This window comes from Pyxicephalus adspersus, chromosome Z (genome assembly GCF_032062135.1).
Source record: "Pyxicephalus adspersus chromosome Z, UCB_Pads_2.0, whole genome shotgun sequence".
Classification (NCBI taxonomy): domain Eukaryota; kingdom Metazoa; phylum Chordata; class Amphibia; order Anura; family Pyxicephalidae; genus Pyxicephalus; species Pyxicephalus adspersus.
The window spans coordinates 73812075-73838851 of NC_092871.1; the positions used below are offsets into that span (position 1 = coordinate 73812075).

At 38.5% G+C, this 26777-nt stretch overlaps 1 protein-coding gene across 3 annotated transcripts in view; it reads left to right on the forward strand.

Moving 5' to 3' along the window:
- Positions 1-26777, forward strand: part of L1CAM (L1 cell adhesion molecule) — a 214613-nt gene that overhangs the window by 142843 nt on the left and 44993 nt on the right. For all 3 annotated transcript variants that reach the window (XM_072431770.1, XM_072431771.1, XM_072431772.1), the window contains 6 exons: positions 5937-6096; positions 9833-9957; positions 12384-12485; positions 16571-16768; positions 17339-17409; positions 20057-20279. In XM_072431770.1, coding sequence (XP_072287871.1) covers positions 5937-6096; positions 9833-9957; positions 12384-12485; positions 16571-16768; positions 17339-17409; positions 20057-20279 — 879 coding nt within the window. The remainder of the gene's footprint in view (positions 1-5936; positions 6097-9832; positions 9958-12383; positions 12486-16570; positions 16769-17338; positions 17410-20056; positions 20280-26777) is intronic.

The following is a 26777-nucleotide window of genomic DNA, read 5'->3' on the forward strand; positions in this document are numbered from 1 at the left end:
TAATGTTTCTTGTGGACAGCCACACAGAATCACCCACTCTTAGGTCCGGACCACTCATACGTCTCTTGTCAGCCATATGTTTATACTTGTTGCCCATCTTTTTTAAATTATTTTGGATTTTCTGCCAAATATATGACAAAGAAGAAGAAAGTCTTTCCTCTTCAGGAATGCCTGAAGTCTCAGTACCAGAAAATGTGCCTAATTGTGGATGAAACCCATATGCCCCAAAAAACGGCGACTTATCAGTGGACTCCTGCCTACGGTTATTTATGGCAAACTCCGCCAAAGACAAAAATGAAGACCACTCCTCCTGATTCTCTGAGACAAAACATCTCAAATAAGTCTCCAGATTCTGGTTAGTGCGTTCAGTCTGTCCATTTGACTGAGGATGAAAGGCCGAAGAGAAGGACAGTTGTATCCCCAGACGAGTGCAGAACGCCTTCCAGAATCTGGAAACAAATTGAGTCCCCCTATCAGACACCACATCCGTGGGAATACCGTGTAGCTTCACAATGTTATCGACAAACACTTGTGCGAGGGTTTTAGCATTAGGTAGCCTGGCCAATGCAATAAAGTGTGACATCTTACTGAAGCGATCAACAATCACCAGAATCACATTTTTTCCTGAGGAATTCGGCAAATCGGTGATAAAATCCATAGATAAATGAGTCCAAGGTCGGGACGGGATTGACAACGGAAGTGGGGATCCAGAAGGCCGAGTATGTGTCACCTTAGCATGAGCACAAGTACTACATGCTGACACATAGCCCTCAACACATTTACGCAACCCCGGCCACCAGAATCTACGAGAGATGAGATCGACCGTGGATTTGTTCCCAGCGTGTCCTGTAAGGTGGTGTTTCTCGAACACCTTATGTCGCAATTCATAAGGAACAAACAATTTGCCCGAAGGGCAGGAATCCGGTGCATCTCCCTGGGCTTCCAATACCTCTGCCTTTAGATCGGGATAGAGGGCGGATATTACTACCCCCTCAGACAAATTCGGACCAGGATCTTCCGAATCACCTCCCCCAGGAAAGCTACGCGACAAAGGGTCCGCCTTGACGTTCTTAACCCCAGGGCGATAGGTGACAATGAAATTGAACCTGGTAAAAAACAACGACCATCTGGCCTGTCTAGGGTTCAGACGTTTAGCCGACTCCAAATATGCCAGACTTTTGTGATCGGTAATTACCATAATAGGATGGATCACTCCTTCCAACCAATGACGCCATTCCTCAAAAGCTAACTTAATGGCCATCAACTCTCTATTACCTCCATCATAATTTTTCTCCGCATTAGAGAGTTTTTTAGAAAAGAAAGCACATGGGCGCCATTTACTAGGTGAAGGACCCTGCGATAAGACTGATCCTACCCCTACTTCAGATGCGTCAACTTCCACAATAAATGGTTGTGACACATCTGGTTGCACCAGTATAGGGGCAGAAGTGAAACACTCTTTAACAGCTGAAAAGGCTTGCAATGCCGCATCTGACCAGACTAAGAAATCTGAGCCTTTCCTCGTCATGTCTGTTAAAGGTTTTACCACAGTCAAGTAATTCAAGATAAATTTACGGTAGTAATTGGTGAACCCCAAAAATCGCATAAGTGCTTTCAGATTTTCGGGTCGATCCCAGTCCAACACCCCACGGACTTTTTCAGGATCCATATGAAAACCTGAAGATGAGAGTAAGTAACCCAGGAACTGCACCTCCGGAACAGCAAAAACACATTTCCCCATCTTCGCATACAATTTATTCTCTCTAAGGATCTGTAACACTTGCTTCACGTGATCCTGATGAGCCACCATGTCTGGAGAATAAATTAGTATATCATCTAGGTACACCACAGCAAACCTGCCCACCAGATGATGAAAGAAGTCATTAATGAAATGTTGAAAAACCGCAGGAGCATTGGTTAACCCGAAAGGCATGACCATATTCTCAAAATGACCCTTAGGGGTATTGAAGGCCGTCTGCCATTCATCCCCTTCTTTGATTCTTACCAGATTATACGCCCCTCTCAAATCCAGTTTGGAGAACACCTTGGCGCCAACAATCTGATTGAATAAATCTGGAATCAAAGGAAGGGGTTAAGGGTCACGGACATTAATACGGTTAAGCTCCCGGAAGTCCAAACATGGCCTAAGAGTTCCATCTTTTTTCTTAACAAAGAAAAACCCGGCGGCTACGGGAGATTTGGATGGTCTAATATGACCTTTAGCCAAACTCTCTCGATATATTCTCGCATGGACGCTCTTTCAGGTTCGGAAAGATTATATAACCGAGACTTGGGCAGCTTAGCCCCGGGAATAAGGTTGATGGGACAGTCATATTCCCGATGTGGAGGTAACTCCTGGTCTCCATTTTCAGAGAATACATCAGCAAACTCAGAAATAAACAAGGGTACAACCTTAGTGGTTACAACAGAGAGCGATGTGTTAAGGCAGTTGTCTATGCAATATTTACTCCAATCAAGAATCCGTTTTGCTTGCCAATCGATAGTAGGAATATGTTTACTTAACCATGGTAAACCTAGCACCAATGGAGCAGGCAGACCCTCCAACACAAAGCAGGAGATGGATTCTTGATGAGCATCACCCACTTTTAAACGAATGTCCTGCACCATTTGTGACAAACATTTTTGCGAGAGAGGAGCGGAATCAATTGCAAACAATGAGATATTTTTGTCTAATGCACTAGTTGTTAACCCATGCATACGGACGAACTGACCATCGATTAAGTTAACCCCTGCCCCGCTGTCAATAAACACATGAATTTCCACCTTTTTGGAGTCTAGCGCCACCTCAGCAGACAGGAGAAATCAAGTACTACCGGTAAAAGACAAAAATAATTTCTCTGATTCTCCACACAGACCACCCAGTGAGAGATGAGGGTTAAACACCCCCCCTTTTTTTTTGTTTTTACCTTGGCGCTGAACATAAGGGCAGACATTGACAAAATGTCCCTGTTTTCCACAGAAAAAACAAAGTCCTTTCTTATGCCCAAAATTCTTATTCCCAGGTCCAGAGGTAGCTCCCCCCAACTGCATAGGTTCGTCACTAGACCTAACCTCAAGTGTCTCTCCACCCAACGTATCAGAGGAGGGTGCCATCTTATAGGATTGTACGTCCTGAGATTGAGGAACTTTTGATCTCTCCCTGAGGCGTCTATCCATACGTACAGCTAGGGACATAGCCGCTTCTAATGACCCAGGATTTTCATGAAACGCCAATGATCTTCAGGATCTCAGATAGCCCATGACAAAATTGACCACGGAGAGCAGGATCATTCCACTCAGTATCCGTAGCCCACCTCCTAAATTCAGAGCAATAGAACTCTGCAGAACGCTTTACCTGCTGCAAGCCACGCAACTTGGTCTCCGCCAGGGAAACCCGATCTGGGTCATCATAGATAAGACCTAGCGCTCTGAAAAATTAATCTACCGACCGTAGGGACTGAGATCCGGTTGGCAGCAAAAAGCCCAAGACTGAGCGTCGCCTTTAAGCAATGAAATGATAATACCCACTCTTTGACTTTCGTCCCCCGAAGAGTGTGGACGTAGTTTAAAATAAAGTTTGCAGGATTCCCTGAACCAAATAAAATTGTCACTTCCCCCGGAAAATCTGTCTGGGAGCGCTACCTTGGGTTCAGGACAGGTCTGATTGTTGCTGTCACAACCATCTGCCTGTGGTCTCTGTATGTGAGAGACGGCGGTGCGGAGGTCAGCTACCTCCAAAGACAACCCCTGCAGTTGTGCGACCAGTGCAGAGATCGGATCCATAGCTGCACTGACAAACAGAAAAAAATAGCGGTTTTTGGGTGGTTGATAATGTCACGTATAACAAGGAGGGGAGGGTAACGGAAAGGTTTATTAACTACTAGGCCTCAAATGACTAGGGAAAAGGGAATGGTCACCCCTTGCAGACACCCTAATCTAGCCCTAACTCCTGACCGTATGAGCATCCCCTGATGGTGGGAATGCTCATACACAGGAACCTAGGCCCTACTAGCCCTGTATAGGCCTGGCAGTAGTGGCTGGCCTGAGACTGCTGGTTCCTTCCCCTATGAAGGACCCAGTGTCTCCCTGTGGCCTAGTAAACAACTAAATAACCACAAAACACCAAAAGTAAAGCAACTTACTTTATTAGCAGATATCAACAGGAACACAGGATGGCTCAACACTCCAGCTATTCACAATCCAGCAGTGAATATCAACCGCACAGCATGAAGTGTGAGGCCAGACTAAATGGAAGACCAGTAATGAGCCCCAGCTGCACCTGATACAAGGGGAGTGGTCATTACAAACAACAACACAGAAACAAGTAAAAACAAAGAGGCTGTCAGATAATCTCACATGCAGCTTGTCTGACAGATCCTCAAACTTCCGTCACGGAAGGGACCGTGACAGGTACCTAAACTACTTGTACCTTTAAGAAGTGTAATTTCTGCACATGGTATTGTCACCATACTTGCTATGGGGAAGGGGGCTCAGTGGGGCTTGTAGGAACATATAACAGCAGTTAAAAAAAAAATGTTGTTTTTTCTGTAGAATAATGAATTCAAATTTAAGGAAAGGGGCGAGGCAGAAGTACTAAATACAAGGTTTTTTTTTGGATTTTCTTTGTAGCCCTATTGATAAAATAGACCTACTATACTAATTACACTATGCTAAAGACTTTAAGATTTTACTTTTTTTTTTAAAATGGTGTTGCTTTAAGTTAGCTTGCTGACAAATATACATATTTGGAATTTTTTCCAATAATATTTTTTATTTCATTCCCATGGTGCAAAGTTGTTCACTTTATTGCAAATGGCACTTCACTTCAGAAAAAATTGTTGAAACAGAAGTTCTTCTATACAGTACAGTTGCTGGATTGCCCTAAAATGGGTGCATATTCTTTTAAATGCACAATATATTTCAAAGAAATACCATTATTCCTTAAGGTAGTATTTGGTTGCCTTAGAGATTTTTTCCTCCTTTGGGGTCAACCCTGGGATTATCGTTTTCAATTGTTACTGTGATTCCATAAAGCAATAAGTCTGTTTTGACCTCACAATTGCTTTTCCTCCACTGGAGGAAAGAACACAGCAGCAACATATGTACAGAAATGTGTTTACCTTTAGTGCAATTTGCAGCTTATAGGCACACAGCTGCAGAGTCACCCACACTTTCAATATTTCCATTATATGTTGCCACAGCATTACTGACACCTCCCTAGTGCATTAGGAAATTCAGTCAGTGTGCAATCTGCCATATTACTGTTGTTTAAAAAAAAAAAAAAAAAACATACTTGGATTTATTTTTTTCATTGTATACTGATTATTCCTCTCTAAATCATCTACATACATCATATTCAAGTGTTTTTTTTGAAGTGGGTGCCTCTGCCTTTGTTTTTTACCAAGCTAGCTGCATACTGTTTAAAGGTAAATCAGTCAGGTATTGCAGGTGCAATATTACAATGTAAATATTTATAATTTCTCTTTAAAAAAAAAAACACTTTTATTATTGTTTGGCTATTTATAAATTAATGAATCTGGCATTCACAGAAACTTTTCAGCAAATGTCAGATTCCCTGTTTTTAAACAGGTCCCTTAGGGGCTCTAGTTAAAAAAAAACAGGGAATCTGACATTCTCTTAAACATTCCCTGGAGGGAAACAATTACTAAAACACATGGACCTGGAAGATTCCCATGAGGGATTCAGAGATTCCCTGTTTCATAAATAGAGCCCTTAGTATTCTACTACTTGAAACTGATTAAGACATTTATTGTTGTCTGAAGGTTGCTATATAACATTGTTAGTCTTATGTCTTTTAATAATAAACCAATAAATATTTAAGAAAAAACAATATATAGTCTTAACCAAGTAAAATTTTATCATAATATGCAAACCGTTTTAGAAATAATTATTACTTTCTGTGCATTTTTTTACAGATGCTACCCATATTATCATCCCACCAAAAACAAAGCGAGTGAGGAAGGGTGGGAAGGCTACATTTGAGTGCATTCCCTTGTTTGACCCCAATATGAAAATAAAAAATATGGAATGGAGAAAAGATACCACAATCATAATGGAAGATGATGACAATGACAAGTACGAAGCACATTGATGGAAGACGTTGCAAGATAGGGCACACAAAATCACTTTGGCTCAGCCTAAGATTACCTAACCTTTTTTGCTTACATCCACTACCCTTTCTTTTCCTTTTATTTTTGCTTCCTTTTTTTTTATGATGTCCTTCAAATAATGTCATGGTATTGGGACAGTTATGCCACTTCACGTTCAGTTTTGTCACTTAATTAAGTGCTGGACTACCTAAAACAAACAATGCCCCCAACATGGCGTTTGGCAAGTGTGTGAGAATGAGAATTTAGGGGTAAACTGCTCACCCATAAATTATTTTATTTTTGGTTGAGTTGATGCTACATATAACAAAATAAAAGCCCTGTTAAAAACTGCTGTGTAGCTTACTGCTGGGGAGTAAAACTAAAATTGTTTACTTTTTCCTAAGCAGAAAATCTACTTTTTTTCACATGCTAATTAGGACTAACATAGGGCGGTAACTCCCTTATGCAAGTCCACCAGACAGTTTTTTTTTTTTTTTTTTTTTTTTTTTTAGTAGTGTATGTGAAGGCTAGGCTAGAACACCTATTAGATTTTTATTTCTGTCCATTTCCCTGTTACAAATTTACCTTTTTATAGTTTGGTAAAACAGCAGGACAAGAAGAAAAAATAATTATCTCTAACATATTCCAAATAGTAGTAAAAACCTAAAAAATAATTTCCTAGTATTCTAGAAAGGTTTTTGGCTTGACATACATTTTACATTTAAGGTGGTGAAATATATTTGAGTAAATGACACACAAAATTGCTGCATGATTTTTGCTTGTAAATATTGTGGAAATAAGTGGAAAGACTTTCCCCACCATCAAAGTGTTCCCGTTTTACAGTTTTCTACTGAAGTATTGGAAAATGTAAGACAAAAAAAAACACTCCAGAGGGTGTAACCATTTCTATATTTATCATACACAATTTCTTTAGTAATTAGAGAGAGCAAATGTTTTATCCAGCTCTGCTGATATTAAGAGCTGTTCCTGTTGTGGATTTCTTCAAGCAACAAATTCTGGTTGATTTAGCCTAAAGTAGCCAGCAAGTAAAGTTGTATCCGAGCCTCAAAACACTCTGGGGTGCTGGATCCTGCCTCATAGTGCCGCGCCTCCTATTTCAATCTCAAAATTCTTTTCCTATGCCAGTGGTTGTGACAGATGTTTTCTCACGTCTGTTACACTTTAGGGCAGATTATGTAGTAATTGCCTAGACTATACCCATGTTCCTGCACTTTCATTTTCACCAGTGACAATAGTGTTGTACTTTTTCTCAGTTTAAAAGCCACTAAGAGGATTCCTCCTTCTGCTACTAATATATATAAAAGCCATATGGAACACAGGTCTGTGTTTTTAGCTTACTTCCTTCAATCCATAAACCTTGGTCACATATAGCCATAGTCATACTTGGCTTCTGGTCTTGAACCTGGTATCCGACTTCAGGTTACCTGTGTACCCTTTGGGGCATTGTGTCTCACCTTTTTGTGGTTGAGACACGGCCAATTCATCACTTGCCAGGTAGTTGCAAGTGATCCCAATGATTTGTCATTTTTATGGGTCCTGTTTTGCATGCAGAAGTTTCTTCTCTGCTATGGGGGATTCATGTCCACAGACATGAGGCTGCATCCTCCACTGCTGTATTTGTGCTGGAATTGCCAGCTAAATTTGTTATGTCTAGCAAGTCAAATGCAGACCCTTTCTCTGAGACTCTGCCATCCCTGGGTGAAGACCTTTTCTCAGGATTTTTTTAGCCACATTTATTTCTCCTAAATTGAAGGAATTTGTGTCCTCACTGACTGATGTAGTAAACACGTTTGAGGAACAACCAGTTTCTGTCAGTGTCTGATTTTAAAAGCTACACCAGTCTGCTAAGGTGTTTCCTCATTACCAGCCATCTATTCGACACAACAAGAAATGGAATCTAAGTGAAAAGGTATTTTTTTTTTTCTACAAAGCATTTCCCCTACTTTTATTAATGGAGGCTCCATGGTCAGCCATAGCCTCATTTCATCATGCATATTTTCACTTACCTAGTTGTTCCTGCAATATTATGTTGGATGCACTGTAGGTCCCTGCTGCTACCATGTTGTGGCTTTTTCTTTCGACTTCCTAGGACTTTGGGTGTTCACCAAGAGCTGGGTCCAGTTTTGGCAATTCTGCATTCTCAGGACAACTGGTTAGGGTTCTCCTTATTTTAGGGTTGTGATAAAACTATACTTTCTGTTTCTGTTACACATATTTAGTTCTTTTCACATCTTCACACTTCCAAGTCCACTGATGTCATCAGAGATGTCATGCAGCTATCATTTGATTGCATACATTTGGACAGAAAAAGTATGTTGATTAAAAAACAAAACAAAAGCAGCAGTACATAAAATATAATGTAATTCAGTTAAGGTTTAAATTTTCTTTACCTCAACCCCTGCAGCAACTTATACTATTTTTCTCCTCACTCCCCATAATTACATATAAATTAAAATAACAAGGAGCACATGTCTCACACCCCTTCCATCACTGAGCATGTGAATTTCAATTGGTTGGGTAGCACTAGTCCCATTAAAGAGGGCAAAGTCCTTAGACCTTTGTAAACTAGTCTTGACTCTTGCACAGAACTTCTTCTCTGTGACAAATGCAGGAGAATTAAAAAAGGTAAAGATAAGCTGATGTGGTATCCATCTTGTAAAGGTAGACTTTCTTTGATCTAAATAGGTGAATTACAAGTTCACCTAAAGAGGCCCTGTCCCTAGCTTAAAATCAAAGAAAATCAAGTAATTATGATGCCTACTTGTAGTACTTTCCATTTTGGAAATCATTTACCCTTAAACTTTTTATAAAAAATTGATTAGTCCTCATCCCTTCCCTTTCCTAGTAACTTGAATGACAGCATTGTGTCTGCTGGAGCTGCTGACTTCACACCCTTATATCCAGTGCCTAGTCTTAGGCTGAATTCAGATGGAGCAGGTAGCAGATGAGTTTCAAGCACCTATAAACTCCACCTTGTTTTACAGAATTTGGGCCACTGAAAATAATGAGAGTTAAGGGCCCTAAAGAGTTTTGGATGTTTTTACTTATAAACAACATGCATGAAATATGTTGAATGCACATATAATTCTATGGAAAGATCTTTGTTAAAATGAATGTCAACAGGATCCTTTTAAAGATTTGATTCTTAAGGACAACTGCAGTTAGTATAGTTTTGTACAGAAGATTTGAAATGTGGCTAACATGCTTTGTTGGCTAACTAAAGTTTTAAAAAGATGTGAACAATAAGGATTCCGATGATCCTTTTTAGATTTTGCACAATTTAGAAAATGGTCCTGAAACTCACATTTTTATACGCAGACTTCCATGAAGAAACAAAAATATATATATATATATTTATAAAAAATACAACAATTTATTAATACACTTGAATAGAAAACCTTTTACAACAACTGTTTGTGTCAAGAAAACAGTTGTATCCTTTTAAAAAGTTATATTTTTTGCTTGTTCTTCTAGGTATGTGTATAAATATGTGGGATTAGAATTATTCTCAAAATTGTGTAATGTCTAATAAGGGGATCTAAGGCAGTTACTTAAAGCAGACTTATTACTTAGAGATTGTGTTGGCTGCCAGTAAAAGATCTGCTTTAAACAGGAAAAGTTCTGCACTTGTCAATACCTAACACTGTATAACACTATTACTCTTACAGGTTTTGTATTAATTTATGTTCTTTTCTGTGCAGGTATTTTATTGAAGACTATCTTCTCAGCATAGCTAATGTGCAGGATGATGACCAGGCAAATTATACCTGTGTTGCTTATAGTGAATTGGATTCAGTGAGCAGATCTGCTCGTTTGATTATGCTTGGTCAGTATGGCGACAACCTAACTTTAGATTAAAAAGTCTTCTAACTGTGAGGCTGACTTTTATTGTTTTTTAAGGTATAAATAAATTTATGAAAGTTAAATGGTAGATCAATGTTCTGTAAGAATACGAGTGGTATTGAGTATTGCTTATGTGCTTCGGTAGGTCTCAAGATGTTTTTAAGGGTTAATAATATTAAACAGGTTTTTTTATAGTGCCAACATATTAGGCAGGCTGTACATTAAATAGGGGTTAAAAATTACAGACCGATACCTCACATTCTCCTGTTTCATTGTTTGTGTGTGGGAGAGGGCAGAATCGAAGGTAACACTAAGATCACATGCCTGAGGGAGAGTCCAATGACAGTTAGAAATATGTCAGCAGGAGATTTTGTGTATGTGTGGGGGGTGGGTAATAGGTGTCATCTGCATACAGATGGTACTGTAAACCAGAGGAGGACATGAGTTTTCCGAGTGACAGGTCCAAGGACTGACCCTTGGGGAACAGCAACAGGGAGGAGAGGAGAAGTTGCCAAGAAACTTGAAAGGAATGGGCAGATAGGAAGCAAACCAAGAGAGAGCAGTGTCATTGGTACCAATGTAATTGATTACTTGGATTAGAAGGGGAAGATCAACAGTCTCAAAAGCAGAAGAAAGATCTAGGAGGAGGAGAGAATAGTTGCCTTCAGACTTGGCTCTGATGAGGTTATTGGCCAACTTCGTAAGGGCTGTTTCAGTGAAATAGGCAGCTTGGAAACCAGACTGGATGGGATCAAGTAGAGAGTTGGTGTTCAGGTAGTCAGTGAGTCTTTTATAGACAAGGTGCTCAAGAAGTTTGGAGGCACATGGGAGAAGGGAGATAAGAGGGTTGTTGAAATTGGAGAGGTCTAATGAGGGTTTCTTCAGGATAGAGAATAATGGCATATTTGAAGGCTGAGGGGATGATACCAGTAGAAAAGGAAATATTGAATAGTTCAGTTAGTATGGGGGCCATGTGGAGGACTGGGCACAGAGTCAATCAGAGAGGATTTGGTCAAGCGGACAGAAAGTAGATGGAGATGGTGAGAGAACTTCATCCGGATTAACAGGACTGAAGGGGGTTAGCGATTATTTACAGGTGGAAGGGGTGGATATGGTAGGGGTGGCACGGTGAGCAGAGACATCATATCAGATTTGAAAAAATTATCTTTAAAGTACGTAGCAATGTCTTGGGCAGAGAAGGTAGTTGTAGGGAGAGCAGGTGTGGGGTTTAGGAAGAAGTCAATTGTTGAAAAGAGGCTGCGTGGGTTGGAAGTTTGATTGGATATGACAGTTGAGATAAAATTTTGCTTGGCAATAGTGAGTGCAGGTGTTGTAGCCTGTCTTTGTACTACATGAAGTCAGTACTAAGACCTGATTTTCCCCAGCTGTTTTTTTGTAGACATCTGGCGTGATTATTCTACCAATGTCAGGGGTTAGCAGGATGGGGGTAGTGGAAGGTGGCATGTCCAGCACCAAAAAATAGTGAGTTGTGGCAGCTTGATTTGAGGATGTGATTTTAGAGAGAGTGAGGGTTAGGGACGTAAGGTAGTTTGAGAGTAGGTTGTGGTAGAGGTTACGGATATCTTTCTACTAAAGGTCTATCACTCTAAAGATTTATTAATATCTATTCTCTACGCTATTAGATTATCATCTAATTGTAAAACACAAACAAACTGAACATATGGGAACTTCATACTTCCTACAAAGGTTATAATGATTCAACAACTCAAGTAGTTTTTTTTTTAAATTCTAAAAGTAAATCCGCAGCATTGCATATCAGACTTTCACATGGCAACTTTAAAGCCCATCACCAGCCAAAAGGATCCCTGCTCTGCTAGTCTGAAGGTACAGTACCACTAGCAGTGAGCAACATAGAATTTTTCAGAAGCAATTTAGTACAAAATGTAGATTTGTCAAAGTACTGTTTTGTTTTTTTCAAACCTTCAAATTTTACCTAAAAGAAATCAGATCTTCATTTAAAATACAAGCTTATACATTATTCAATAACAGTTGTACCTTGAGCAGCTAGAGCATGTTGTTTGTTATTCATTTTAAGCTCTATTTTTACAGTTAAAATGTATTATTGAATTTGGCAGGGTGACAGTTTTTAGCCAACCCTTCAGCCATCTGTGTCTTTGTTCTTGAACATCTTGACTGATGTTCCTGGAAGTCTACTTATTTTAAATTTTTAGGTACCTAAATGTGTTTTATGGGCTTTTTACAGTAAAGACACATTCAGCTATATTACCAATATGCCAGTAATTATGTGGGTATGTCTGTTCTTCCAGGCATTAAGATATTATTGACACTTTGTAAATATTTATTTTACTGTGATCCTTTTGGAGCTTTTACATTTTCTCATAAATTTTGCTTAACTGTATAACTAATACTTTAATTTAACGCTTTTAGACTTACCAGAGCCTCCCTACAACTTGGAACTCTCTGCCCCTCAAGATACAAGTGTGACTTTAAGTTGGACTCGAGGAAAGGATAACAATAGCCCCATTGATGGTAAAGTCTCTAATCTTGAAGCTTTGTTTAATGTACAATGTCCTTATGTGAGCACAAAATAAAAAAGCACATACTAGGCTGCAGAAAGGCTTACAGGGCAACAGCCAATATTTTCATATAGGAGTAGTCCTGTTTTAGGGAATAAAACAGCACAACCACGTGTCAGTGGCTGACTCACTTGCAAGGGAAGCCGATGGAATAGGAGCATGGTTGTGATGTTGGGCTGTATTTTCCTTTTATCTGTTTGAGGACTTGGGGGCATGAAACTTAGGATCACTGTGATTTATATTGAAAATTGAAAGAGATTACTCACTAATTAGCTAAATGGGATTTGAATATACCATTGCTGCTGCCAAGAGAGCTGCTGAAAGTACATGGAACATAAGACTTCTCCTCTCCTTCCTCCTGAAGAAGCGGATTTTTTCCGCGAAACGTGTCAGGAAGTAATTCACAATTTACACCCTTTGGGGTATTTTCAAGGGAGAGGTCATTATATTCACCCACGATTTTATTATGTTTTATGTATTTGAAATGACGTTTGTTTTTAATGTTTAGTAAAAAAAAAATTTGTTATTTTTGTAATTAATATTGATGGTATTGGCTTTAAAAGTCCCGCTTAAAATTGATGTCTTTCATTGCATATCTTTTCCTGTTGTTAGGGATGTTAGGGTAAAGTTAAAGCTCAGATGAGGAATCTACGAACGATCGTGTCGTTATCTGTATGTACAGGATCGGTGCTATACGATCGTTCGCAGATATCGTGCAGGATTGTTCGTCGTTCGTTTACCAACGATAATAATTGGAAGTGTGTACGTAGCTTTAGACTTATAGTGTGTCATCAAGTTCTAAGCTGCAGATCTGACAGACCAGAAGTACCCATTACCAACACACAACTGGAGCGTGATTTGTCTATTCTAAATTTAAGACTAGGATGTATTCTATCATGACATATAACATAAAGCTCATACCTTACCAGCCAAGCAAATTTAACACAACTATTTACAAAAATCTCACACTTGTAAGGTCCCTAAAATTAAACAATTATGTTACCTGCAAAAAGACACATGCTTTAACCATTTAATATTGTATTTTATATAATTCGCTGGATGATTATTCAACTCTTTTAAAAAATCTATGTACAGTATAAAGTCTTAGATCACTTTCCTTTTAAAGAAGTTAAAATTGCCAAAGAAATACATTGCCAGCAACCCAGTCCTGATGGTTTCAAATACTAAGAAACAATTAGCGCACTGTTTTTGCAAGTAAATTAATGTATGAACTCAAAACAATAATCAATACTTTAAACAATATAACATCGTAAATTAAATTCAAACATCTAAGTTAAATAAAGGGCTCACATATTGTAGAGCTACATCTCTGCAGCTTACAACAGCCAGAAAGTTACTTGGGTTCGTAAGTTACTCAAGAATTTTAAAGAGCAAATATTTCAACCAGTCAGTTTAGATATAAATCATGAAAAAACAAATATCAAAATATTAATTTCAGAACCAAGCTTATTAATGTCAGGTACTAATACCTAGGATACCTCATGAAATAAAATTGATTGTGACTGAATATTTTCATTTATGAATATTTGAAATCTGATAAGATAGGGGGCACGCTGATGTTTTCCAAGTAGAGGGGTGTGACCGATGCATGGCAGTGAGACCGGCCAGAGCTTCAGACCTTGCCCGGGAAGATTTCTGCTCTATTGCTGAACACTGCCGTTTGCTCATATCATGGGTCCTATGCAAAGGACCATAAAAACATAGTCCTAGAAACTCGATTCTTTCCTCAAGGGGAATCACCAGCTTTTTTACTGCTGATGAGCAGGACACTCGATCTTAGGTTGTGACAGCGCCATCAAACTAAGAAAGCAGGTTGTTAATGTTCCTGCAACAGTCACCTCAGCAAATGACAAATGGAGAAAGCATATTCACAAACATCCCTGTTCCAGCATTTTATCTCTTCCAGGTAATGTATATTTTTGAGAGATCGATTATCCCTATGCTGATTCAAATGCTGGATTTCAGGGTGATATCTGGTACTGGAAGGTTCATTTAGGGTCACTGCCAACTAGACAGGACCTCGACAGGAGCCTTACCCACCATGAAACCAGCTGTAGGTTGGAGTTTCGTGTTATTACACTGATTCAACAAGAGGTATCTGCTACCACAACTGTTCTGCAAGCTTAATGGGATGCTTTCACTATGCTAGCATGTAATCAAGACATTAATATTTGGATAAGGATGTTGAATCAGTTCGTTCTTCAGAACTACAGCTAGTGAGGAAATCTATATTTTCTCAACTACTCCATACCCAAGAAACTGTTGATTTAGAAAAGGACCAGGTCCATAGGACCTTTTTGAAGTGCTGATCTATTAAGACAACTTGATATCATTTGCCAAATACAAAAGGATATCATGAGGAGAGCAGAAGACTATGGTACAGTTGAATAAAAAGGGCACATTCTTAAATTGCTTCCTGACCTTTACAAACACACATTAGGTATGTCTAGAAGTTTGGCTATACAAAAGGCCAGGCCAGGAAGAAATCTTGCCAGGATAGTTCTTTTCTTACTACCAGTTTCAACACACATGCAAAGCAGGGGACATGAGAGATATGACCTAGGCAGAGTGCAACCGCAATACTAGTACTGTTGTCTGCAACCACATTGCCAGTTTGCCAGTTGGAGGCAACAGAGCGAGAGAGCCCATGTGCAATTTCTTTTACCCACACATGCATACACATACACATATTGAAGAGCGGAAAAACTGTGCTATGTTGGAGTCAGTGGAGAGTGCTATGCTTGTAAAGAGAAGGGAAAAGAAGAGAAGCCAACCCTGCAGCTCATACTCCTGACCGCTATGCTGGGTTATAAAATATCCCACTTTGTGGAAGTTTCAGTGCCACACAAGACATTTACCCATTAGGCATGTACTGTCGCCACCTGTAATCACTGTTCCAAGTATCTCCCATCAAATGGACCTGGCTACACAGGTCAAATTTTAGGGAAGTGGACACAACATGGTCTACAACAGGGATGGCTTGGTTTGAAAAGTATTGGCTGCTTAGTATCTTCCAACAGGGCTAAATTAAATCCATAAATTCTTTAACCTACCTAGCGGTAACCCCGAGTCTGACTCGGGGAAGAAAAAAGTTGCTGAAAGCGGTAACCACGAGTCACACTCGGAGTAGGTAAACCTATGAAAAGTAATGGTAAATACAGCCTTACCTGATCCAAAAATTCTTTATTGGAGGATTAAACACAAAATTCACTCACTTCATTTACCTACTGTAATAGGGATGTATGAACCAGCCAGTTTACAAAGGTCCAACCTTGGCCTTGGAGAGAAAACTACTTCTTGCTGATTTAAGAAACATGCATAACAGAACCTCTTTTAATCTGCTCACTGGTCGTATACTTGATAATGATGGTGCCCTCACTGTTGCTACCCATCATTTAGTGAATTCTGGATCCATGCTCAAGAGGTTGATATTGAGTGAAGGATACACAATTGGCTAGTCTCTGTAAGATCTACAGCTGTCTGTCTCTATGTTACTAATTGCTGGGGTCTATGAATAATTTGAATCAGATTATACATATCTTTTTAATTTAGTAGCCACACATTAATATTGATATCCTCTCATTACAATAATTTTAAGGTGATCCATTGGGTGGAAATCTTGGGAAAGCCAGGAGTGCCTGTGGTTGTGTGAACTGAATTGTAAGACCTTCTGCTAGGGTGCAGACTAAGGTGGCATGTGGAGTACGGTTGGCTTTTAGCTATAAAGTCTCGTTAAAAATAAGGTGCATTTCTGAAGAGGCCACACATACCAATTGACCACAAATTACCCATTACCTTTACCAACAATTTCCTTATATCTTTTTTTGCTAGCCCTGCCTGGTAGGTAAACACCTGTTGTTAACACTAATAATAGAAAAGGAACAAAGAACTGCAATAGGTAAATGTCAACTGGTTTTGTTTTAAAAGCTAGGTAAAGGGACCGTTGAATTGGTTTTGGAGTGATTTGTTAATTTTTTTTAACCTTTCTATTCCAAATCTATATTTTGGATCTTTTAGCGTTCATCATAGAGTTTGAAGAAGATAATTTTGAACCTGGAATATGGCATGAACTGAAACGTGTTGATGGAACTGAAAACATGGCACACCTGGACCTTTCTCCTTATGTAAACTACCAGTTTCGAGTGATTGCACTAAATGAGCTGGGACCAAGCAATGGAAGCAAACCATCAGACCGTTTTAGGACACCGGAAGCAGGTTATAATCTCAAATTTGGTATTGTTAGAGATGATCAAATCTCCAATGAATGAGTTAAACTCAGTTTGCTTCACCAAGTAACTTTGATCAAGTTACTTTTTGTATCTGCTTGCAAGCATGTAAATAGAATTTTGACATTTTAAACTATATGAATTTATTTTAAAATAAGCTAATATTTACCAAATATGTTCTGGTGGGGAATTTTTCAGATTGATGTCTTTTCAATGGTAGCAATTGTTTTTTCAACAGAGAATGTTTGGTGAATGTCAGATTTACCATCACATTTCTCATAAAGTGTAATACTGTAAACTGTAACAGTTCCAACCTTTCTTTAATTTATGAATATACAATGCATACCTATTCTAATGTAAGAGATTACAATATCCAAATAATACCTAATTGAAACTCTAATCCTTGCTTATTAATTTGAACCAGTCAACATTTAAATTGCCAGAATTTATTATCATAATACACGATTTTGGTAAACCAGTTAATATTCCTGGCTATTCTGTATATAGAATAAAAAAGACCGTTTCACAATTTAATTTGTATTTCTTGTTTCTATCGTAGCTCCTTTAAAGAACCCCACTGATGTACAGGGAGAAGGCACAAAACCCAGTAACATGAAAATAACATGGAAGGTATGTATTTCTAAGAGCAAGCTGTAATAGACATTCATAATAAAAAAAAATTAGCAACAGTCCAATCATTAAAGATCTAATTAAAAAGTATAAGGGTTTCTGACATTTGGCTGCCATTCAGTATAAATATCTGGTCTCGACCACATTAATTTAAAAAGTGCTCTTAACCCATCAGTTACACATATTTTGAGGCTTTTAAATATCTAATATTATAATTTATCCTCTTTCAAGACTTTATGGCACAGTAACCCAAAACAGACAAGGAACTATGCCTATACTGACTACATATGTTTCTTATTTAAAAAGTACTGAAAATTTGCAAAACAGATTCTGAGCAAAGTTTTAGTAGTGGTAAATTATGTACAGTTGTGTTCAGAATAATAACGTGTGTGTTTAAAAAGTGAATAAAGCTCAAAATCTTTCTAATAGCTTTTTTTTTCTATACACCTAAATGCAGGGGGTACACTGCACAGTCTATTATAAATCTAAAAAAGAAAAAAAATTGTGTTATTCCTATACAAAAAGTAAAAAAGGGAATATTGACCTATTCAAAAAAATTGCTTAAACCTAAAAATGTTTCAAGATCACTGAACTAATATTTAGGTGTATAACCACTATTTCTAAGAACCACTATTGTTTTGGTCAATAAAGATCTACTAGAGGTTGCAGAATAGCTCAGCTCTTAAGATCACCCACAACCTCAGCTGTGTTTACAAAAAGACTTGTTCTGCAAGTCATGCAAACTGCCCGCCTTCCGCCCCATCAATCGTCCTGCACACGCGCGAGCAGAGAAGCCTCGTTCGTATTTAGGAGTTTTCTGTATATCGGATGTCCTTAACTCGGGGACTAACTATAATAGTCACAGGTAATGTTAGACCAGTTTGGTGGAAGTGATAAATGGCTGAGTCTTTGTCATTTTGGCTAATCTTCTATCCATTCGAATGGTATTTTCAGTCTTCTTCCACGTCTTTGGGGTTGTGGTTGCCACTTTAAAGCATTTGAGATCAACTTTTTAATCAACGTACACTGTTCTTCTGGACAATGTCTGGAAGTTTGAGCTTTATTTGGAAATTTGTTCTGTTTTTCAAACACACTGAACACAACTGTACATTTCTCATTTTAGGTTTTCTCATCGGGCGTTTTAGGACTTAAAACTTAAATCATTCAGAGTAATATTTTTTTAGTTGCTAATGTCTGAATCGGGTCTTTTGGCAGGTTCTATATCCATTCAAAGATTGAGTTTTCCAAACCTAGGGACCTTATTTTGCACATTAACCATCTGTGGGCTTCAGTGTCAAATGCATTTAGAAAATCCAAGTATAATATATCTACAGTTACTCCATTGTATGAATATTTGTTTTACAGTTTTGATCTTTCTTTACACTATGCTAACACTTATATTATTTTCTAGCAAATACCACTATAGTTGTTCAAAGAATATAAAAAATATAAACTAAATAAAACTATATAAAATAAATATATATATATATATATATATATATATATATATATATATATTATAACTAAATATATTACTATACCTATATTAAAAATATACTTCAAATTCTCTAGTATCTTCCTTACTATAAAAGGTAAACTTCCTTAATTTTAGAAGATGGATAACACATTGGATTTACACCAATGCCATGAATTAAAGCAGGTTTACCTCATAGTTAATTTTTCCTCTTCGCTTTTTACTGTACTTAAAATTGTACAGGCTATTCTGGAACTTAAGTTTTAAATTCCTTTTTGTATACTTGTATTATGGCCTTTCCCAACTAATGAGTATTATTGACCTTAATGGATATTTGGGTTTCCTCCTGTTACATTTCTATTTTTCTGAATAGCATTTTCCAGCTTTTGCTGTGAGTAAATTCCACTTTCAATTTGTGACTCTTCAGTTTAGATTGGCCACTTCCCCCAGAGTTTTTGCCACAGGTATAACAACTTTCTTTGACTCATGGAAAAACCTCGGCTGAACTCTAGCTGGTTTGGTGCAGATTTTCTTTTTAGTAGAAGTTATTTTTTGAGTAGAAACTGAAGACCCTAGGGTCCTAAACCCAAATTTTAGCACTCAATTTAAGGTCCCTTTCTAAACAATTGTATACATATTTGAGGATTTATGCTCATGTCCTTCATGGTAGTTCCCTTTGCTTGTTTCCTCGCAAAAACTTTGAAATTGAAAATCTTCTTGGACAGAGTGTTTCTGTTTTGGTGGCATGGGTTATCAGTGTATCAAGGCAGATGTTTTCTGACACAATGCTTGATGATTCTACCACAGACATCTGCTTCGCTTACTTGGGAGGCATTCTGAACACCATGTTTGTGCAGACCTGTAGGACACAGGAGTTCATATTTCCAATTAGTCCTAAACATTTTAGCCATAATGCTGCCTCTACTTTAAGGTATTCATCAATCCATCATTTGTTGGGTTATTTATTGAGAACGCAGTCAGACACCAGCAAAGTGGCAGCAGAAATCAACCACAGGCACAACCACAGTACTGTTTGCTACAAATAACTGCAAACCTGCTTTTTGTAATGCAGCTTTTCAAGAAAATATTAGTCACTATGATTTTTGCAAGTAAATCAAGTATAAATAAAGAATACAAATATTATTCTTTTGATTATCCTTTTTTTATTGGCAGCCTTTGAGAGGAATTGACTGGAATGGACCCAGTTTTGCTTACCTTGTGAAGTGGAAAAGGCAAAGTCAGAATGAGCATTGGAAAGAGAAGAAGGTCACAGAGCCGTATTTCTTTGTTGAAGATACCAATACATTTGTGCCTTATGATATCAAAGTCCAGGCTGTCAATGAGCTTGGGAAAGGCCCTGAGCCTGATGTATTCACTGGCTACTCTGGAGAAGACTGTGAGTATCTCTATGTAACCCTTTCATTGGTGCTGTTACTTTTCTGTCCATGTTCTTCTTGCCCACTGCACACTCTTCACCTGCTCGGAAAGTATGATTGCCATATACACATACATGCACAGGAGGGTGTGTGTGCCTGCGCACACACAGTTGTGTGCACTTTTGTGCATGCATGCATAAAGTCTTGTTCTTGGTCACACGTGTACATGCATGGATTGGTTAATATTTGTATGTATAATGCCAACAATCCGTGGCATCAGTGGGAGAAATAATGTTCTAATGTTGGTTTTTAAATGGAAATATGCCTTATGTGATTAATTTCAGCAGTACTCCCTCTTATGCATTTAAGAAACTAATTATGCACAGCACAGTTGTTACTTAATTTCATACAGCTAAATTCTTCATCTTGGTAACATATTTTTAGTTGCCTTTATTCCACTTCAGCTACACCCAACCTAAAAACTAGATAGCACATTCAAAGAAAAAGAGAAGGGATCCATAGCAATGGATTTTTAATGGTATATAAAATGTTAGTTAATGGTATTTATACCATGGTTTTGGGATATGTATTGTATTATTTTGTCACCCAGTTCATTACAATACAATAGGTTTCCAATCAGAATATATGAATGTGTGAAAGTGTCACATTAGGCTAAAACCTATTAGGATACTATTGACAGACATTTAGATACTATTGTACCCTTTAATTGTCATATACATTTTTTTTTTCCTATACCTAAGAAACTTTTTTTTTTTTTTTGCCTAAAAATGCTTAGATAGGTCCCCCATGCACTCCCCAGCAATTTCGGTGACACTATTAAATGTAGAGGCTTTTCAATTAACATAAAAATGTGGTGGCCAGAAATAGCCTACATTTAATTTTTTTTTAATTCCCACCTTTATTTTAATGCTAACTTTGCACAAAACCACATGCTTGTTTGATACATGATTGTTTTGAGACATAGTCCTATGGATCTCCCAAAAATCATCAGCAATTGTGGTGACAATTTAACCCTATAAACTATGAAATTATGACTTTTCTATTGACTACAGTGTGAAATGTCATCTGACAGGAAAATTCCTCTATAGTGAATCCCAGCTATTTTAAAAAATAGGTAACAAATTTTGGATGGGCGAATTTAAAGTGCAAAGGAAAAGTAAATCTGAGCAAAAAAACTGAGCAAAAATAGGACTGAATCCACAGGCTCAAAATTATTTATAAATACAGTCCAAAGAGTTAAAAGTATGTAAAGTGCAGAGGTCTGGGAGTTACATGTGTGTCAAAACTGCATTATACAGAATACAGGGGTCACCTGTACTTAGCATACACAGCTCAAAGTTTGTAACATAGTGAATTCAAAGGTCTGGTGTATCTAAATGACAGACAACACAGTAACAAGGTATTAATTAAGCGAATGCATGTGCCGGAAGTGTGTAATGCGCAACATTCAGGAGGTAAGGAGTAACTTACATACAGAATGCAGGGGTAAGGTGTACATAATACTCTGAATGCAGGGGTAAGAAGTATATAATGCTGAAAATGCATAGATCAGCAGTGGGTTTCACACAGAATGCACGGGTCAGTAATAGGTTATACAGTATTCAGGGGTCAGAAATGTGAAATGCACAGGGTAATAAGCACTTAGTGCAAGGATTATGAGTTTGTAACATACAGAATGATAGGGTCAGAAGTGTCTAACATACAGATTTATAATCAGGAGTACATCATGTACAATGTGCAGTGCACGGTTTAGGAGTATTTATTGTATAGAGAGCAAGGATTAAGTAATGCAGCACTAGTAGGTATAACTAAGGAGTGGGTTACAGTACATTTCTTACCGGCGTTCACCTCTGTGTAAAAAAGTTGGATGTACTATTTACTTACTGAAATAATAATGTAGTTGTTTTTTCTTTTATTTTTTTTTTCTTGTTTGAGGTATATCTAGCTGTTGTTATTAATAAATAGGCAAGTCTTGGAAGTGAAAATGAGGCTTGAAATATGGAATGGGCTCTAGCTTAAGTCCTTCACAGCAAAGGCATCATCAGGATTTCCCTTTCCTCAGCAACTCAGGGAGCAGAGCAATCAGCGGAGCTTTACTATGCTGACAGCTCTGCTCCACTGATCCTGGAGGCAATACGAGGGCAATAGAGGATGAATGGAGATACTATCTCCATTCATACCTCTACTGCTCTGTGATTGGCTGAGGAAAGGGAAACCCTGATGATGCTTGAGCTGTCATCAGGGTTTCCTATTTCTCAGCCAATCACAGAGCAGTAGAGGTATGAATGGAGATAGTATCTATTGCCTGCGTTTTTTTTTTTTTTTTCCTCCCGAATTTTTGCTGTCGAATGCAGCAAAATTCAGTTCGGGTCTACCCGAATTCGAACAGCCATTTTCGGGTCGAATATAGGGACAACCCGAATTCGAACATCAACAGTATTTATTGGTTGAAAATGCATGCCTAAAAAATCCCACAAGAATATGCAAGTATTTAAATCTTTGGTGGATAGTAATGGAATGTGGCATAGTTATCCTTGGATTACCCTCTCTGCGAGTACTTTTACTTCTTAGAACTGTACATTCTTTTCTTGCTACATACCACACCCACTTGCCCTGTAGCCGTTCCAACACTGGTTTAGACACCAGCAATGGCTCTCCAATACACCACCATTAACACCAAGGGCCTTAACTCATTGTTCCCATTGTCAGGTAGCATTTCTGCAAGCGGCACAATTCTGCCACGACACTTTCCACACCTACGTAACCGGAAATTCCAAATAGCATATCACATTACCTCATTTTATTGGCTCTAGCAATATATATTAAATGGCTAAGCCAATATTTACCAATATATTGGCAATGTCAATGTCATGGAACCTCATTTCTCTACGTACAGATCTGGAAAGGAGGTTCTTTATTGTTCAGGGAGAATACACACTCAAACATTTATGTTAAGATATGTATACCTCCCTAATACAAAACAGTTATCAACCAGGCTAGAAAGCCTGTTGATCTTAGTTGAAGAGATTGGTTCAGGAGCAGTCATTTGGGGCAGAGAAATTACCATAGTACTAAACCCAGCATAGGATGTATTTAAGGGGACTTCCCATCTACCATTTGCATTACACAAGAGACTAAATCCCTTCTGCATACTTAAATTAGTAGATTTTTGGAAAATACAACTCCCAGTAGACAGGGATAACACCTACTATCCCACAGCACATAAATCATATTCTAGGATAGATTTTGATCTTAGTAAAACACATTTCTATACCCTTAAAAGCTAAAATCTGATATGGGATCTCCTTCTTTGACTGTGCACCTGTATCTGTCTCAATGAGATGACTCAGTGTGCCTCCAAAACAATGTCATGGCGAGTCACTACTCGATGTACGTGTATTGTGACAAGATTGAATCGGACCTGAAGGAATATTCATACGTACCTTAAACCTCCTAGAATGCACTAACACTCATAAAATCCTGTTCAAGTTGCTTTTCACGTATGCAAAAAAGGCATTTGACGGTGGATTGGGCCTTTCGCCGTGCCACTCTGACATATCGGCCTTCCTACTTGACTCCTATTATGGATTCAGGTGCTGTATTCTGCTCGAGTCCGGGTCAATGGGTAACTATCAAGTCCATTTCTCATAAAGAATTGCACTAAGTAGGGATCCCTCCTTTCCCCACTACTTTGTATCCTTATACTTGAACCCTTTCTAAGGCACATCAACTCAAATGATGATGTACTGGCCTAAAGATTAGAAAAACAGAACATAAGGTGGCAACAAATGACGATTACCTTCTGTTCTATATAACTAGCCCCATTGTGACACTTCCCAATCTCTTAGCACAGTGGTACCCAACCTTTTTTTATCTGGGGACCACTGTTGACATTGGGATAACACTTACATGCCACAATGCAAACAAACATTAAAGATGTAAAAAACTAGAATATTTTTAAAATGAAGTGAAATTGAAATGTTTCTAGTTACCGTAACATGCACCAAATAAAAGAAATGGCAAATCCATAATCTTTTACATAATCTATTCCATAATCTTACTACTACATCTTCAGGGCCCTGCATCTCTGTGGTCCTGAGAAATTAGGGTTTGCAGTAGGTAAGTGGCCAGATATGTGTGACAGGGTAGCCATGGTATAATAGCTTGTGATGGTGCTGCAGCAATAAAATTTTATGGGGAGTTAGCCACAAGAGGTAAATAAAAGGTATTTTATTATACCTGCAGCTCCCCCATTTTAGAATAAATTTTGGGTTTCACAAAACAAGTGGACATTTATATGTGACAAGGCACCATGGTATGGTAGGAGTGATAAGATTTTGGTGAGGGGGGTATAGCCACAAGAGTCCCCCACTTATTCTACATAACTGAAGGTAAGTGGCCAGTAATGTGTGACACGGTAGCACGGTATGACAGGTATAGTATGAAATTTTAAGAGTAGGTAGCTATAGGAGTTCTACAGTTGCAGTCACATTTCCCTTTTCATAAAGAATAACTGGGTTTCAGAGAGTAAGAGGATAGTTATGTGTGACATGGTAGCATGCTATGATGGGTAAAAAATTTTAATAAGAAAGAGGGGATCTACTGGCTTCCACATTTCCAGTTGCCTACATTCCTCTGCTCCAGAGACATCAAGGGTCACAGAAGCTAACTGTCCAGCTACGTGTACCAGGCAGCTCGCCAGCTGCTCAGTTACTCACATCGCAACGTCTGCAGATTTGAATCCAGGCGGTAGTGAGCAGTACTGAGCGTCTCTTCCTAGACAAGGTTCCATGGCAAGAGGTAGGGTAAGCGTGCTGCAACCTCACCATCAACCTGAACACGCAGCTTTGAAGTTTTGTGAACTTTAGGGGGCACCAGAGAGCACAGACAATTGGCAGTACCCTACTGTTCATTGCCATTAGAGTGGCCTTCAGGGGGTCCCCAACATGCAAACTCAATTTTGGGACCCTGGTCTTCACCTAGCCATTAATTTGAAAAGGGAACAAGCATAGGGTCGGATGCGGCCTGCCAACCGTAGGTTGGGCACCCCTGTCTTAGAAAAACAACACAACAGAACTGTCAAACAGACAACTCACGGAACTGTCAAACTGCAAAATAAATCTTTAAAAATCTGAGACACTTAATGTATCTCTCTCTGCTGAAATACTCAGGACATAACAACCTAATTTTCCTTTTAAATGGGCCAAGTCATCCAATAAATATTTGAAACTCAGATCCCAGCGAAGCTACTACAATTATTAAAATTTAATTAATTTTAAAATAAAAGAGGAGACAGTTAGCCTTTACATGGTTTGGCAGGTGCAATATCTTAAAAATAAATGTGATGGCTAGACTTCTGTATCTTTTAAAAGCACTGCCAGTCCATGCACCTTCCTATAATATCTCACGGTTCCATACAGAATTTTCAAAATTTGTCTGGCAACAAAATACACCAAGACTCAGTTTAAAAATTTGGAGACTGCTTAACCCGAAAAATGGAATAGCCTTTCCAGACCCAATGCTATACCAGGAGGCAGTACACTTAGCTAGGCTTCTAGACTGGTGCACAAATAAGCACACAAATTTATGGGTGCAGTTAGAAGAGGTGATAGCAGGGACATCTATAGAGATGTTGGCATGGCCCCCTCGACTGCTTAATACTTCCGATCCCAGTCCCCCACAGCGTATCCATCCCCTCTATCTCCCACTATCACGCATCAAAATTTTCCTGCAGGAATAGTGGATCCAGTCTTTCGATTTTGGTTACATCAGGAAGTTTCTGTGGCACATGATTTCATACATGAGGGGAACTGGATACCTGTCCATACTTTGCAGATAAATGAGGAGTTCCCTCCATAGGGTGTTTTGCACAATTCACATATCTACCTGATCGTTACCACACCCGGGACAATTTAGCAGACCTTTGCTTCCCACTGAAACTATATGAAAGACAGCTGGTCCACTAAGAGAAACATTGTCATATGCATACCAGAACCTACTAACAACACCATCTCTCTATAAACCATACTTTGTGAATAAATGGGAGAAGGGCCTGGGCATAACATTTACTAACTCACAACAGGATCTCATGTTGCCCTTTGGTCATAAATGCTTACCTCCTGTGTCACTGTCTGTATTCGTCTGTCATTTGGAACCCCTGTTTAATATACAGCACTGCATAATATGTAGGCGCTATATAAATCCTGTTTTTTAATACCAATATTATTAATATTAATAATAAGCAAGAAAACAACTATAAACTGTTAACACATGGTACAGAACACCTACGAAGCTGGCAAAGATCTTCCCTCAGGCAAGACCAACCTGTTTGTTGGAAATGCCATGCTGCACCTGGCACAGTGCTCCACATCTAACTAACCACTTTTTGGAACAACCCATAAACTCACTGAGGTCAATATCCCTGGGAAACCTGAGCTTGCTCTTTTACATATACAAAATTTTACTCTGAAACGATTCCTGGTACCCCATCTATTGAA